General features: G+C 51.0%; 6 protein-coding genes across 6 annotated transcripts; 4 read left to right on the top strand and 2 right to left on the bottom strand.

Moving 5' to 3' along the window:
* Positions 1–609: 609 nt before the first annotated feature.
* On the top strand, positions 610–2037 carry VFPPC_03616 (C6 transcription factor; the record flags this gene model as incomplete). Its single annotated transcript, XM_018283099.1, has 1 exon — positions 610–2037. One exon carries the CDS (start codon positions 610–612, stop codon positions 2035–2037), a length of 1428 nt encoding a protein of 475 aa, XP_018147832.1.
* Positions 2038–2484: 447 nt separating this feature from the next.
* On the top strand, positions 2485–2760 carry VFPPC_15679 (hypothetical protein; the record flags this gene model as incomplete). Its single annotated transcript, XM_018293432.1, has 1 exon — positions 2485–2760. The coding sequence occupies one exon, from the start codon at positions 2485–2487 to the stop codon at positions 2758–2760; it is 276 nt and encodes a 91-aa protein (XP_018147831.1).
* A 2665-nt stretch (positions 2761–5425) lies between these two features.
* Positions 5426–5864, top strand: VFPPC_13496 (hypothetical protein; the record flags this gene model as incomplete). Its single annotated transcript, XM_018291271.1, has 3 exons — positions 5426–5576; positions 5626–5701; positions 5759–5864. 3 exons carry the CDS (start codon positions 5426–5428, stop codon positions 5862–5864), a joined length of 333 nt encoding a protein of 110 aa, XP_018147830.1.
* Positions 5865–6697: 833 nt separating this feature from the next.
* VFPPC_03615 (oxidoreductase, short-chain dehydrogenase/reductase family) lies at positions 6698–7574 on the top strand (the record flags this gene model as incomplete). Its single annotated transcript, XM_018283098.1, has 3 exons — positions 6698–6912; positions 6962–7308; positions 7354–7574. The coding sequence occupies 3 exons, from the start codon at positions 6698–6700 to the stop codon at positions 7572–7574; spliced, it is 783 nt and encodes a 260-aa protein (XP_018147829.1).
* Positions 7575–7833: 259 nt separating this feature from the next.
* On the bottom strand, positions 7834–8847 carry VFPPC_15678 (ThiJ/PfpI family protein; the record flags this gene model as incomplete). Its single annotated transcript, XM_018293431.1, has 3 exons — positions 7834–8068; positions 8141–8642; positions 8709–8847. The coding sequence occupies 3 exons, from the start codon at positions 8845–8847 to the stop codon at positions 7834–7836; spliced, it is 876 nt and encodes a 291-aa protein (XP_018147828.1).
* Positions 8848–10261: 1414 nt separating this feature from the next.
* On the bottom strand, positions 10262–10510 carry VFPPC_15677 (hypothetical protein; the record flags this gene model as incomplete). The annotated part of the gene is made up of 1 exon (XM_018293430.1): positions 10262–10510. The coding sequence occupies one exon, from the start codon at positions 10508–10510 to the stop codon at positions 10262–10264; it is 249 nt and encodes an 82-aa protein (XP_018147827.1).
* Positions 10511–14531: the final 4021 nt, after the last annotated feature.

Raw genomic sequence — 14531 nt, 5'->3', positions numbered from 1 at the left:
GAAAGGCTAATAATAATGAAGTTGACATTTTAGCGAAATGATATTGAAGATTGAATACATGCACTTCAGACTCGGCACAGATATATTTCTACACGGCGCTTTCCGCAGCCCAAATCCTCAGTACCGCGCTTGCCCCAGATGAATTAGACCAGACCAGACCCGACAATTGAAATTCTTTGCGCGGCAATTCAATGCTCACCACGCCTGGTCGTGGCTTCTTCAACCGTTCGACTTCCACGAGGCGGGTGGGGCAATCTGGAACATTGAGACTAGCGACGAAACAACTTGGGCAGGACCCTCCGACTAGCGCCTGCATCCGAGTGACGGTGTGGAGCCGACATGGTCAGGTCGAATGAGTGAGACAAACATCAAATGACACTTCATTTCATTTCATTCCCCATGGGCGGGCGACCAACAGCACCTTAATGCTCTCTCACATGCCTTCACCACCAGATCCAGGTCCAGCTTCAGCAACAGTTCCGATTCCGGCTCCATAGTGCTGACGCTTCTTCCGGCATGGTCATGACATTTCGGTTTAATTGATGATGGTAGTCGTTTAATTGTGAGCTGGTCAGCGCTGAATAACGCTGCCACACACCCACGCACACCATGGCCGACCACCACGAGCCACAGTTCCTGTCACCAGGATCATCATCCACTGCGGATGAGTACTCGGCCAACCCACGTTTCATTGAGCTCCAAGAAGAGCTTCGTTGCGTCCTCTTTGCGGGTGTAAATTCCCACGATCCAAGCAAGGCTGCTACCCCCGAACCTACTGCTGATGAGCAACGGCAAGCGGAGGAACTTCCGCTCTTTCAGTCCAAGTTTGACTTTTCCAGAGTTCCCGATATACCCAAAATTAAGCTTATTCACTATTTCAAGAACTGGATCATCGAATGTGCGCCGTATCTTGACAAGTTTGACGATGAGAGGCACTTTGGCATCCATGTGCCCATCATGGCTGAACGATCGCCTCCGTTGTTCTACGCCGTGCTGGCATTTTCAGCACGCCAGATAGAACGAAAAGCACTGTTGGAAAAGAGTTATGACAGCCTCGAGCTGTACCAAGAATCCATCAGATTACTTGCGCCAGGCTTGCAAGCCAAAGACCCCAACATGTTGGTGACGGCTTGTATCCTCGCCGTGTTGGAACTCATGTCAGGCAGTCCTCGCAATTGGCGTCGGCACATTGAGGGATGTGCAACGTTGTTCGAATTCTTCGAGATTACCGGGTTCTCAGGCGGACTGCTGCAAGGCGTGTTCTGGTGTTACGCTCGCATGGAGCTTTGCGGAGCAATCATATCTGGCGGCGCGGAGAGCACAGTTCTGCCGTTAAACAAATGGGTACCGCCATTGCCAGCAGGCTTGACGACCAACGATGAAGCAGATGATTTTGCACGAAGAGTATTTTATCAGAGTGGACGAGACAACACGGGCATGCATGCGAATTGGTCTGTGTACTTGTGCGCCAAGGCATGCGACCTGATGTATAGAAGGACGCGATATTTGGAGCTCCAAGAACCAGACGAGCTGGATACTAGACCATTTACCGACCAGTGGACCAGACTATGGGAAGACTTGCAATTCTGGTTGGAATCCCGGCCATGGTCGATGCTGCCCACTGCCACAACACCACCTCCAGAGCCGTCCCAAGAGCAAGTCTTTCCGACGATATTGTTCTCTAATTACCCCGCAATCTCATCTAATCAGATGTATCATGCGGCGTGTATTCTGATGCTGGAAACTCGGCCGCCGGAAGTGCAATTGCCGTCTCCACAAAGCTCACCAATCTGGCATGCAAGAAGGGTCTGTGGGATATCATGGACGAATCCCCACAAAGCGAGCCTCATCAATGCCATCCAGCCGCTGTATCTGGCGGGGCGGCTATTGACGCACCCAAGCGAGCAGGTTCAAGTTGCAAGGCTGTTTCGGATAATCGACAGGACAACCGGGTGGGGAGCCTTATGGCGATTGCGGGACTTGGAGGCCGAGTGGGGATATAAGCCGGGCGAGATACTCGGCAGGATGAATGTATGATACTTTATATGATGGATATATGATGGATAGATATGACCAAAAAGTGAGGCGGGACAAATTTAGTTAAAGGACTACTCCGCAGCGCGCAGCCAGACAAACCGCCTCATGGGAATATAAGTGATGTCGCACAAGGTTGACCAGCTGACAACGTAATTTATTTTAGGCATTTCAATTTCAGCCTCAACGCACCAAGCTGAATGGAGCGTTTTCTAGCGAGCCTCGCTACGTCTTGCCTGTGAATGGCTGCACAGCCTCTTTGGCCAAGAGAAGGACGATGCGAATAAAGTATTAAATAAGGTTGATTGCCCATGTCTTTTGCACAACCAAAACAAAATAAGAACAAACTTTATTCACGGCCGCTACATCATATTCTAGCATCAGCGCATCATTTTCATTTATACACTTGCTTATACCAGTTATACAATTACACACAAGCATCTGCACAACATGTGCTGGCCCTCGCGACGACCCCAACAATTCAATCCCCACGCGCAGTACTACAATGCGCGTCCTGTCCCTATGGAACAGTCTAGATATAAGAAGTTGAGACGCGGGTTTGGGTATTCGCCTGCTTATGCGGCCGGCGGTGGTGGTTTCCATGGTGGTGATGGCGGTGGTTCCCATGGTGGGCATGGCGGTGGTTATGGAGGCGATGGCGGTGGTTGCGGCGGAGGTGATGGTGGTGGTGGAGGAGGGGGAGGAGGAGGAGATGGAGGGTGTTAGATATGGGATATGAGTGGATATATATTTATGAGGTATGGTTATGATTGATGTTGTTCTTGAAGTGCAATGGTTTGTGGTGAGGATATGTTGATGGCGTGATAGATCTTTGGGGTGATGTTGGTTTTATGCGCTTGGGGGTGTGGTTTATGTTTTAAGCGTCTTGCCTATCGTTGAATTAGAATAGTATACCAAGATATGTCTATCACAGCTGTATTTGCTTAGACTACCTTCTTATGAATGGACCTTGTCTCTTAAATCGCATCCGCTACCTCGACGGCGCACAGATTCGTGTCCATTACGGAGCGTCAGTGGTTAGTTTTCATATCGGAACTGAAATAGTGACAAATGTTGAAATTCAAGAGGGTCTTGTACAAATACCGACCCGGACGAACCTTAAGCAACGGTTAACAGGAGGGAGATCAACACTACCTCCTACAGAGAGGCATCGGTTAAGGTGCCAATACAGCATAACTTGAACTATGTCTCTGTATCGATGGAACAATCCCTTTTGCTTGCCAAATGACTTAGTGGTCATTGTCTTTGACATGAGACTCACCACACAGCAACCGCGAGAGTTAATCTCACGGTGAGACAGACTATATTCTGGTATTTACACACCTCCAAGGCAATGTGCTCGGGGTAATCGACACCAACCGGCTTATCCGATTAAGCAGACGAGCAGTTTGACTCTGAAATTTGTCACTATTAATAGAGGTTCGTTACCGTTGTGCCACGCATTCATCCTTGGTCAAAATGGCTCACGGCGTTATCGGCGATGGCCTAGATAGCCTGCCTGCTGCATTTATATGCGGCAGACTAAACGACCGTAGCGATGCTAGGAGCAAAACTTCCGGATATCAACACAAGTAGGCATGGACTCTATGCATGATTGAATTTGAAGAAAGGTGCATATGAAAAGCCGCAGGCATGAAATATAGTCCAACACATTCAGACGCCAGTCTCGGCTCTTCAGACCACAAGTCCCACGGTACGGAAGGAAAGAAGAATAACGATAAACACTTTCAACGGATATATGCAAGACCATCTCTCTGAATCGGCGAACTATTTCTTCGCCTGGCGAAACGATCGGATGGCCTTTATTTCTGTATCGCCCTTGAGTAGGTGCCACACACGGTAGCTTTCAAGTATACAAAGCTGCACCTGTAGAGCGGCATCATCATGTCCGTTACGCCTGGAATTTTCGCGATGTCCGCTTTTGTGCCTGCATGTACAGCAAAGGCGCTTTAGGCATGTAAATAAGGTTTACACAGCTGCACCTTCGAAGCTTATAACGAATAGTTTCATCATAATTACAGACAGACCATTCCATCATCCATTCTATGGATAGTTGGAGATTACGCTGCTCTCTTGTATCAGACCATTCGCAAGGATGTTGAGTGATATGCAGAGCTGGGTTGGTTTCCGCATGGACTGACAGCCCCGTGCAGGATCCGCATCATAGGAGTATTAACATAGCACTATTTAACGATCATTGAATAAACGGTGCTTTCATACATATATAGACAATTCTCAAGCTAAAAGTCTTCATGATAGTCTGTTTTTGCTCTTCGCAGCATGCACGATACGGGCGAACATCTTAGCCTCCTGCACTTAAGCAATATACCATGCCAAACTCCATCAACCCGAACATGCACTTCTGGTAAGCGGCTCATCGCCCCTGCTCGGTACATCGCCCTTGATACACCAGATACGGCAAGTACTCACGTGCACCGGAAAGATATGTGGAAGAGTTTGCAAGCCAGGACAGCGCATCAAGCCTCAATGCAATCCTGAAGATAAGGCAGCCACATCTCAGAGGGGGAGAATCGACGGCAGCACGACCATTTTCTACTGGATAGGAAATACCCTGGCCGCATCTATTTTGATGAGTAAAGCATAATGAGCATACAGTGCAAGACCCTCCACTCGGTTGATATCGACATGCAAAGCTAAGGATTAGACTCGCCGAGTTATTTCTGCCGCTTAAACAGCACGATGGTATGGTGAATGGGCTAGTCGTGTATCTAGTATCCGTATTCTACGAAGAAAACTCACTGCATCGTAAATGGGGCACGTTGGTGCATTTATGCGTGGCTTGCCAGCAACGCAGCAGTGCCGGTGTGCCGTTCACGTCTCAGAATGAGGCTCAAGGTCATCCGCTCCCAGTGGACCGAAAACCACCATTGAAGCCTCTAGAAGTAACTTGAAAGGTGAATACGAGCGGCTTCGTCTTTGCATTCTAGGCTCAAGTTTGACTTGTCATTGGTGCCTCACACGACACGTGTCGACCTAGAACATCATCATGAGGACAACTTCGGCTCGTCGGGCTGCAAATAAAGTTAATTTCTCAAGCTATCTTTGAGATCAAGTCCATAAATACGGGCTTGAATAATCTTGCAAAGACGTATGCCTATTTGATAGCCACCAGAGATAGAAATCAGGCAAAACAGCCACTTACTACGTGGACTTGCATCCCCTGTATAATTGCCTGAGCGTCAAGCAAACATAGATGCTCTAAAATGAATAGATTCCTGAGTCTACCCTCCAGGAAACTAGCTATAAAAACGGCTCCCCTTCCACAACTGCATCCAGGTTCCTTAGACATTAAAACTTAGACGCACCTTGCCTATTTAACCAACTACAAACATAACTTGCTTATACCAAAATGAAGTTCAGTCTCCCCATTATCGTGAGCATCCTCGCCGCCACCGGGTTTGCCGAGGAAGAGAAGCGAGCGCCCGCCCCCATGACCTTTTACTCTGAGACACAGGGTACAGGCGCTTCTGTTAAGGTCAACGTTATTCTCAACAGTTGCCGTAAGTCGCCCTCTCAAACCACACACTCCAGGCGCTAACATGGCGAAAGGACGTATGCCCGCTGGCTGGAACAACCGAGCCTCCTCCGTCTACAAGCCAAGGGGATATCGGTGCACATTCTACGAGTAAGTTTTCCCCCCTGCAAACTAGGTACGTCTCGATGACTTATTCAAATATCATAGTGGTCCCAACTGCGGCGCTAGTTCTCAGAGCATGGCAGCCAATCGGGAGCTGTATTGCAGTTTCGGCTCGTTGAACAAAAAGGTCGGCAGCTATCTCTGCAAGTAAGGCAGAGTACCTTGTTGACTCTGGACACGGGGCTGATACCAACGGGTGTCTGTCCTGGGTCATGCCGTGAAGCAAGGGTGCTGGTTGGGAACATGCTCCAGAATAGGCTTCGGCGTCAGCATGTGCCACTTCACTTCTATTCTCTCTCTAATAGTAGCTTACTCTTTAATTGAACACATCAGTATATCCTAAGTTGGTCAGTTGTATTGTAAATTATGTTCAACGTGGTGACGGACCGCTTCAAGTTTTGACAAGCACATGCTCAGCACAAGATTACTTCAGCGAGGCTTTGAAGTTATTTAGTACCTTGGTTGCCTTTGGAGAGATCAACAGGGACTTGTAGCTAAATGAGCTGTTGGGAGTTGGGATGAGGGCTGTGTGAGTCCATCAACGGAACCCAAGAGGATGCGGCAAAGGCAGAAATCATAGACTCCAATAACAACGTCAATCACTCTCCGGAGTTAAGCTCACCACGGTACTAATTTCTCGCGAAACATAATTCCTTATCTCCTTCCGTCATACAACATGTCATCAATCTTTGCAGATGTATATCGGCGCCACAACGAACAATTACCCAAAGAGGCTAGCCTTCCGGAGTCCACAATTCGGCCTCAGCCGTGAGTCCGTCACATCCGCCTTCACTCAACCACCGATCACGTCCGGAACGGGCTTCATAAGCTTTAGCAAGAATATTTACTTATGTCCGTGATTTATCTTCCAAAATGAATATAAATTGACTGCTTTCCATTCACTTGCCATCCTCCCAACAGCCCAACTCATCTACCACCAACCCACACCAACCTCCATACCACACTTACACCAACACCAACATCATGTCCTTCCCCTACAAAAACATCCTCCTCATAGGCGCAACATCCGGCATAGGCGCCTCCCTAGCCGACAAACTAATCTCCCACGGCGCCAGAGTCACCGCCGTCGGCCGCCGTCAAGACCGCCTCGACGCATTCACCAAGAAACACGGCGAAAAAGCCAACGCAATCCAGTACGACATAACCGACACCGCCGGCCTCGACAACTTCATCCAAACGTACGTCTGCATCCCTCCATCATCATATCAAACTAACTCCAAGTCCCAGGGCAACTCAACACCCCATAGACTGCGTGTTCCTCAACGCAGGCGTCCAATCACCCATACGGCTCTCCCGCCCTTCTGAAATCGACCTCGCGGCCTTCCATGCCGAAATCAACACCAACTTCACATGTATCGTGAATCTGTGCGTGAAATTCGCAGCCGTGCTGCTGGACAAACCGTATCCTACTGCCCTTGTTGTCACGGGCACGCATCTCAGTCTTGTGCCGGCCGCGACGTTACCCGCCTATAGTGCGAGTAAAGCTGCACTGAGAGCGTTCTTCGACTGCTTTAGGAGACAGAACCAGGGGAAGAATTGTAAATTTATTGAGATTTCGCCGCCGGTTGTGCAGAGTATGTTTTATGCGTGAGAAAAGAGGATGTTGCTGACTTTTATAGGTGAATTGCATGATTATATGGGACAGGGGGGACGGAAGTTAGGTATGCCGGTGGATGAGTTTGTTGATCTGGCGTATGGGCAGCTGGAGAAGGGGGAGGAGCATGTTAATGTTGGGCAGCCGCTGGGTGCGACGGCTGAGTCGTATGCTGAGTTTGTGGGGGCGAGGCAGAAGATGTTTGATGGTATTGCTGAGGCTACGCTTGCTCATTTTGAGCATTGAGAAGTGGATGAGTGGAAGAGATGGTTGAGGTGTGAGATTGTGCATGGGGGGAGTGTTGAATCTAGTGGACTGCAGCAGGAAAGCTCATAGTCATATATCATTCAATTGATTGGAGTACGTTACAAGTATACTAAAGTCACACAGGCTGATTGCGGTCTTCCTACACCGTCGTGGCCGCTACCAATCCCTGCCCTTCGGGATGGCATTCGAACACGGCCACGATTCAAATCGCCGACACGTCCTGCCGGCATGAGCATGTTTAGACGTCGAGACCGTCGACGACAACGCCCTTGTTCCAGGTCCACTGAGTGAGCCTGGCCACCTCCACCGCGCATTCCTCATCGACCAAAGCGCTGACAAGATACAAAGCCGCATCGATGCCAGCGCTGACTCCCCCAGCCGTGATGACCCTGAGACCACCGAGGCGCATGGCTGCGCGGCGGGCAATGGATTCGCGGCGGGAGTTGGAGCCCTTGAAGGACATGCTGCCCTTTCTGTGTGATTGTTAGCCAATGTGCCTTAACAATAATAGGATTTTCTCCAAATTTTCTGGAGGTAGAGCTTACCGAGCATTTGAGGGTCGTCGCCCAGAGTCAGACTTGCGACGGATGTATGGGTTTTCGTCCTCATCTCCGAGATCGAAGCGGAGGTTATTGACGACGTATCGGGCGTCTTCGACGACGTCGGTACGCTCAGTCATGTTGCGGGTGGCAGCTTCGCTGCAAACAATCTCGAACTTGGTCATGTAGTCGGGGTGGGTGGTGGCAGAGAGGCCAGAAAGGATATTCTCCCGGGCGAGGAAGAGGGATCCCGTGCACACGGAGAAGAGTGTGCGCTCACGAGCAGGATCCTTCTTCTGCAGCTCGGCGAAATTGTTGATGAGGCCAAGTGGCTCAGCGTCCTTGGCGAGAATCTCATCCGAGTTGCCGCCGAGAATAACGAGGACATCAAACTCCTCGAGACGTTCGTGTGCTTCCTTGAAGGAGATTTGAGAGCCAATGATGGCTCCCTGGGAGGAGAGGACCTTGGGCTCAGCGCCAGCAAGAGTCACTTCGAAAGCTTTGGAGGCTGCCGGGCGTTAGCCGCGAGGTCGTTCATTTATACATCCAGATGCATTTTGTAGAGGCCACTTACATTCGTCCTTGGGGTCGTGCTGAGCCGAGGTGAAAACCTCCATTGGCCCGGCAAAGTCGAGGAGATCGAACTTGGGGTGCAGGGCAAAGAGGACATCAATGGGCTCGTCCGCCACCGCGGACGTCTTGTGTGCAGCCATCTTGCCGGTATTGAGGGGATGTGAGTTAATTGGAGGGTGTTGGGGTTGGTGTTGTCAGTGAGTCACGGAATGGGCGGTGACTCTGCGTGATGTTTTTGCTTGAAGTGGTGTATTCAAGCTGTTTCGATGGAGTTGGTATTGGAAGTGACCAGACGACGGAATTGGTCAGTTACGGTCTCTTTATGAGGCCTGTGAGGAACAATGGGCAATTGGACACGATACGTGGTAGATGGAAGAAGAGAGAAGAAAAGGAGGGGAGGGGAAAGGAGAGGCGAGGTGAGGAAGACGCGAAGTATATATGCTCACACACGGTAGTGTCTGGTACCAGACCAGTCCAGACGTTGCTAAGGTGGGATGTGAGCACAAAACGCGGGGAAGAGACACAAAGCAGACGGACCAGTTGACGATCAAGGAGGGGTCCAAGCCTTGGGGCCCTAGGATAGCTTGAGCTCACAGCTGGCAACGGGAAAAGATGACACTTGAGCCAATGAGCTAGATCTAAAGCGATTCATGAGACTTGGGTGTGGGCTTAGGGCTTGCCGGACTGGGTGGAATGGTGGTATGGTCTGGCATGGTGATGGACAAGGTGTAACTCTGGATGTAAAGTCAAAGGTACAAGGTACTTTGTGTCTGAGGCTCACGCGATGACGAGGCGCTGTCCCGGAGGTCTCAGTCTCATCTCACCTTGGCCGTGTTTGGAGGTCAACAGGGGTGGAGTGCACCAGTCCGAGCGATGCAAGAAATAGACGTCATTGAAGGGATGAAAGGGATCCAAATGCAATTCTCAGCGATGTTATTTAGATCTTGAGGTTGCTGCACAAGCTTTGTCTACATTGACTCGCCACACCAGGCATCACAACCTCGCTCAGCCAAGGTGAGCAAAGAGGGGATGCATGGCTGAAAGGGGCTGGGAGGCAACTGTCCAGGCCTGGGGCTTGATGGAGTTGAGTGAGCCAGAAAGCGAGAAAACTGCCTTCGTCGCATCGATGGACAACCATTGACCGCGTATCATTCAATGGATTAAATCAAGCAAGTTAACTCATCATGTTGAGCCGTCTCTGGAACCATCAATTGACCATTTTACCTCAAAATTGGGGTCAGAATTGGGTCCGAAGTATGGAGTACATCCAAGAGGGGCCGACGTGGCTCCCGCAGCTCGATGCGGCAATCATTTCCTCCGCAGTCGACGCACCCGTCATTTGCTCATTCACTGAATTCTAAATTTGCGTCTGGCATGTCCGTCACGTCGCCTTGGTCGTACCATTCTGCAGAGTGAGGCGGCTCGGATATCATCCAGCATCAAGCTGCTCCTAGGCAAGCTAGGTCAGCGTTTCCCCATGCCGCAGCATCAATCATCACCTGTCCAATTGCCTCCGTATCATCCCACTCTCGACTCACCTCTCCTCTCCTCACCTCATTCCGTCACTTCCACTTCGACCAACCCATGTCCCATCAATGACAGCTTAGCTCGTGGGGTCGGGCCACGGGTCATGCGGTCGTCGATTTGCGGGGTTTTAGGGGCGAAAGAGGGTCCATCGATCAATTGATGTGTCCTTTTGTGCAGAGCTCCCAGGTTGGAAGTGGGGATGCTCCTGGTAAATGCTGCGATGAGCAATTGAGCACGTTGGTCATTGTGTGTTGTGTTTGACGTTTGGCGGTTCATGTAGAAATAGGAGGTGCTAAATGCGAGAGACTGGCCATCTGGGAGCTGCACATGCACAACTTAATGTATGGCAAGGTGCGGAGTACAAAGTACTTGGTATCACGGGCTGCCGTGCGTTGCCTTCTCGGTTCTAAAGTTGCTGCCTTGGTCGGCCGGCAGCCTGAGGATCCACAAGCACCAGACCAACTGACCAAACCAGTCAAAGACCAGTCCAGAGTTGACTGAGCTCGGACAGGGACATGGAAGCTCTGGCAGCACCAGAGACCCTCGACCCTCCAATATCCACTGCCGCCAGCTTTCCATGTCGTGCCCGCCCAAATTGCAATGCCGTCACTGCCCTGTCCAGTCTGGCCACTGACCACAGCCCACATGCGCCTTCCCTCACACAGAGCAAGGCAGAGTGTCCCACTTTATCAGCCCCCCACCTTCCACCTCGCAGAGCTTGATGCTTCATGCTTGATGTGTGATCAGCCCAAGAAAAGCTCCTATGCCATCATTCAAGCTTTGCTCAAGCTGTCGTGTCGCACCAGCTCTCCCCAGCCAGATCCATCTATCGATATATCCCTTTGTTCGATATCTGGTACCCGTCTGCACGAGTGCCAGCTCAGGCTTGCAGCTCCGGCTCCAGCTGCAAGTTGCCCCAACACCAACTTCAGCCCACTTGATCCTGAGCTTTGATCACCAAAGAAAGCTGACATAAAAATCGCCCGAGCCTCATGTGGCCAGGGCGACAGCCTCCACGATGGCTTCAACAACGTTCGTCATTGTCATCTCATCTCCGTATGCATCATCATGTTCTCTGCTAACGGGCCAAATGCTGCAGATCGTTAAAGGAGCTCATCAAGGCCATCAATGCTTTCCTGGCCGATCCATGCCTCCCACTGCCAGATACCCTGCTCGACACTCTCACCGCCTTCACTCAAAGGCAAGAAGAATATGACGACTCCGCAGCCGACCAACTTCAAGAGAACCTGCTCTCCGTCTTCGAGAAGCGAGTCAAGGGTGATTCCGATGCTATTGGGCCCTGGATCGCCGTGCTTCGACGACTACTTCCAGTTCTACAGACTCCCGAGCGAATTTTACCTTGGTTTGATGCGTGCAGAGGCGTCTTGGACCGGGTCGACCTAGACAAATACGTGGTAGACGAGACCGTGGCCTCCCTCATGGACCTCATAACTCTCATCGACGAGTATCAGGTCACCTTTGCAGCCGACTCCGCCGCCAACCGCATCATCGAGCGACTGTTCGAGGTATGGATGAACCGTTTCTATCCCGCTCTTTTGGATGGCAATACTTCGTCCGAGTACAATGAGAGGTTGATTCGACACGCTCTGTGTAATTTCGGGAAGAAGCGACCCAAAGACCTCTTCACTGCCATGGACGGCTACTTTGTTCAAAAGAAGTATCGCAAGTCGGCATTGAGGTTTCTTTGTGATTTCATCCAGAAGCAACCACCACATCTGCACCAGGTCTTGCATACGTCCCTGTTTGGCAACATCATGACTTGTTTGCAGCAGGATACATCAACGACAATCGTCTCGGCTGCGTTGACAACTCTCATCATGCTGCTACCGCACATGCCCAGCTCTTTGGTGCCGCATTTGCCAGTCCTGTTCAGTATTTACGGCCGACTCCTTTTCTGGGACCGAGAACGCTCACGGCCAGCCGAGTCTCCCGATAGTGACAGTGGCGGTCCTGAGCCGATTCCCAAATGGGACGTGGCTACCTTTGACCCGGAGGTTGATGATCAGTCCATCGCTCACCTTGCAAATTACTACACCATATTGTATGGCTTGTATCCCATCAACTTTATGGATTATATTCGCAAGCCGCAAAGATACATGCGACATGCAAATGCAGCAAATGCGGATGAACTGGAGGTCCAGCCAACCGAGATGCGTCATCGGTCCGAAACCTTTAGACGAAACCATTTGCTACATCCCAATTTCTATTCTCTCACCATTGACTCAGAAAAGACCGACTTTGGCCGCTGGATCAAGAGCGAGGCCGCCGAAGTGGTTGCCGAGTGCATGGGCCTGTGCCTTGAGACGGATTTGTATAACTTTGCGGATCTTAGTTCAGCANAGGTATATCTGGGGCTGCGAATGCGGGTGCGGTTGCAGATGCCAACGCTGCCACAGCTCTTGACAGCACCTTGCTGGAAAAGTCCAAAGCTGATGCTGCCCTGTTGAGTGGCTCAGGGGGGAAGCATGAAAGCTGGCGCAACTCCCACCTGACCACTTCAGACTCAGTCTCAAGTAACCAAACGCCAGTGACAATGATGCGCCGCAGTTCGCAATCGAGCATACCCTCACATCGAGATTCCAATGGAGACGGTCGATCGAGAATGAGCGGCACAGATAGTCCAACTTTGACACTATCCCCATCACATCCCCAGTTGCAGGACCTGCTTCAGTCAAACAAGGCCATCAAGTCAGGCTTGCACCAGACCTTGGCAAACGACAGCGTGCCATCGCTCACTCTGAGTCACCAGGACTCCGTCGCAGAAAAAACCGCCCCTGGGCCGTCATCGTCGGCGACAGCACCGCTTCCTCTGACATCCCACTCGCCATTTTCAAGCTCAGAAATGTCCACCCAAGTATCACATCTGCAGAAGCAAATTCTTCTGTTGCAAAACGACCTCAGCTTCGAGCGGTATCTGAAACAACAGCACATGGCGCACATTGGTGACCTTCGCCGCAAGCAAATGGCGGAAGCGGCAACAGAGGCCGAGACACAAAATTTGATTCTGATGAATCGAAACCTCAAGAGCCGATTCGAGGATGCTAAAAAGTCCGAGATGCAGGTCAAGAAGGAATCGGAGAAGAGTCGTGCCATGGCGAAGAAGTGGGAGGCCGATTTAGCCAACAAGCTGAAGGATTTGCGAGACAAATCCAAAAAGAAGCAAGCCGAAATGGAAGCATTGCAAAGGGAACTTGATGGGTCCAAGCAAGAGGGCGATAAACTGCGCAAGTTGCTCTGTGCGGCAGAAGTCAAGGAGCTCAACTGGAAACAAAACATGCAGTCTATCGAGATACATGGCGCGGAGATTGACCGACTGAAAGCAGAGGTTGAGCGGCTGACGAGATCGGAGAGGGACACTCAAGCAAAGGAGCTGGAACGACAGCAGGCCATAAACTCTGCCAAAGAGACTGATGGTCTAGCTGAGTCGCTAAAGCTTAGGCTAGCAGCGCAGGAGGGTGAAGTACAGCGGGTCAAGAAATTATTCCAGTCGCAAATTGTTGCTCTGCAGGCACAGCTGTCAGAAGCTCAAGAGGAGCGCGAACGGCCCGGGGCCAACTCGAACATCGCCGTGGAGAACGCTTTGGCAGCTAGCAGGGCTAAGCAAGCGGAACTGCAAAAGCAGTATTCTCTACTAATGCGCAAGTATACAGCACTACAGTCGTCATTATTAGACATGCAGTCTGAACAGCCACCAGAGCAGCCGCGGCCAGCAGCAGCTCAACAGCAGCCAACAGAGGCAGACTATCTGTCACTGTCGTCGAGCCCCGGTTTTGTCAAATCCCGGCCGCATCGGGCGCTGTCGAATGCAGAAGCCACGGGGCACAACATGAATTCGCCTGCTGGCTCGCAATCTGGCGGCTCTACAACTGGTGCTACACTAACGCACGTTGGGAGTGGCTCGCAGGTTGAGGTGCCTGGAACGTCCATCTCTCCAGACCAGCGGCATTTTGGTAAGCATCGAAGGGCACTACTAGACAGGAGCAGGTGACTAACAGTGATCCTATAGGTGGTTTACAGAGTCGACTTCGCCGGGAGTCTCGCGACAAGGGCAAGGACGACGGCAGCAGTGGCTCAGGCAAGCCTAAGAAGGAGAAGAAGTCGTCTGGGTTACGGGGGATCAGGGGATTTGTATAAGATGTATGAGTGACGAGCAATGGCATTACGGGTTTGTGATTGTAGCGTATTTGGAAGCTGGAATAGCTGGACGGGAATAGGCGATTTGTCAAAGAGGGTAAATTTCGAGTGTGTATGCAATGTCTTGGCCGGAGAACAGAAC

Source organism: Pochonia chlamydosporia, chromosome 2 (genome assembly GCF_001653235.2).
Source record: "Pochonia chlamydosporia 170 chromosome 2, whole genome shotgun sequence".
In the NCBI taxonomy this organism is placed as follows: domain Eukaryota; kingdom Fungi; phylum Ascomycota; class Sordariomycetes; order Hypocreales; family Clavicipitaceae; genus Pochonia; species Pochonia chlamydosporia.
The sequence above is the reverse complement of the archived record's forward strand: the minus strand, read 5'-3'. Positions and strand labels throughout refer to the sequence as shown.